The sequence below is a fragment of the Oryctolagus cuniculus genome, chromosome 16, assembly GCF_051225735.1.
Source record: "Oryctolagus cuniculus isolate XC-2025 breed Fujian yellow rabbit chromosome 16, ASM5122573v1, whole genome shotgun sequence".
In the NCBI taxonomy this organism is placed as follows: Eukaryota; Metazoa; Chordata; class Mammalia; order Lagomorpha; family Leporidae; genus Oryctolagus; species Oryctolagus cuniculus.
In genome coordinates, this window is record NC_142882.1 from 75,670,512 (window position 1) to 75,672,164 (window position 1,653).

At 47.6% G+C, this 1,653-nt stretch overlaps 1 protein-coding gene across 1 annotated transcript; it reads right to left on the reverse strand.

Annotated features, from left to right (window-relative positions):
* Positions 1–683: 683 nt before the first annotated feature.
* Positions 684–1,275, reverse strand: LOC100337902 (large ribosomal subunit protein uL16-like). The gene has a single exon (XM_089316347.1). It carries the CDS (start codon positions 984–986, stop codon positions 684–686), a length of 303 nt encoding a protein of 100 aa, XP_089172473.1. The 5' UTR covers positions 987–1,275.
* Between the last annotated feature and the right edge of the window lie 378 nt (positions 1,276–1,653).

Consider the following 1,653-nt stretch of genomic DNA (forward strand, 5'->3'; position numbering starts at 1 on the left):
CCTCTCATCCTCCTTTCTCCCTCCACTCCCCCTCTCTCCTCCCTCCCTTCTCTTCCTCCTTCCCTCCCTCCCTCATTTCCTTCCTTCCCCCTTCCCTCCCTCCCTCCCTTCCATTTTCCAGGAGCAGAGATAGACAAGACAGACTTCTCATTGCTTCATTTTGGCTCTGATTTGCATTTTCCTTTGATTAGTATTGTTGAGTAGCTGTCATAAGCCTGTTGATCAGGTTTCATAAACCTTTGTCCATTTTTGGCTCTTTGAAAAAAATGTATATTCAGGTCTTTTGCCCATTTTGTAATTGAGTTATGGGGAGGTTGCCACTGTATAACTTCCTTATGTATTTCAGATATGTTAACTCTGTATGATACAAGGCTTGCAAATATTTTCTCCCACTCTGTATGTTGCCTTTTCACTTTATTGGTTGCTTCTTTGCCGTGCAGACCTTTAGTTTAATGTAATCCCACTTGCTTATTTTTGCTTTTGTTGCCCGTGCTTTTGGTATCATATCTTAAAAAAAAATCATTGTCAAGACTAATGTCATGGGACCAGGGCTGTGGCACAGTGGGTAAAGCTGCCATCTGCAGGGGCATCCCATATGGCCACCAGTTTCTTTTCTTTTTTTTTTTTTTAATAGGAATCAAGCTTTATTATCTATGATTAAGGAGCACAGGAGAGTGAAGCCCTCATGAGTGGAGGGCCCGCCACTTGTCCAAGGGACCACGACTGGGGATGTATTTGACCCCGCAGCCGTCCGGGATGAGCCGCTTCTCCACCACCATGTCTTCAAATTCATCCGCGTTAAACTTGATAAAGCCCCACTTCTTTGAGATGTGGATCTTCTGGCGGCCAGGGAACTTGAACTTGGCCCTGCGTAGGGTCTCAAGCACATGTTCCTTGTTCTGCAGCTTGGTGAGGATGGACATGATGGCCTGGCCAATGTGAACTCTGGCTACTGTGCCTTGGGGCTTTCCTAAAGCACCCCGCATACAGCACCAGCACAGGACAACATCTTATTGATTCAGATGACATGGAAGGGGTGGAGCCGCACTCGGATATGAAAGCCATCTTTGCCACAGCTTTTTACCATGTATTTGTTGGCACAAATACAGGCAGCCTCCAGGGCTTCAGAAGATAGCTGCTCATACTCATCCAACACCATGTGGCCACACAGTGGAAACTCATCCACTTTTGCCTTCTTCCAGCCCAGATCAAAAATATGGATCTTGGCATTAGGGACACCTTGGCAGAAGCAAGACTTAGGGCACAGCTTGTTCTTACAGTACCGGTAACACCGGGCGGGGCGGCGGCCCATGGTGACACCAGGGTCTTCGGGGCCACCAGTTTCTATCATGGCTGCTCTACTTCTGATCCAGCTCCCTGCTAATGCACCTGGGAAACCAGTAGAAGATGGCCTAAGTCCTTGGGCCCCTGCATCCACACAGGAGACCTGGAAGAAGCTCCTGACTCCTGGCTTCAGCCTGGCCCAGCCCTGGCCACTGCAGCCACATGGGGAGTGAACCAGCAGATGGAGGATCTCTCTCTCTCTCTCTCTCCCTCTCTCTCTCTCTCTCTCTAACTCTCCTTTCAAATAAATAAATAAATCTTTTTTTTTTTTTTTAAAAAGGCCAATGTCATGAACAATGTCCTGAAGCT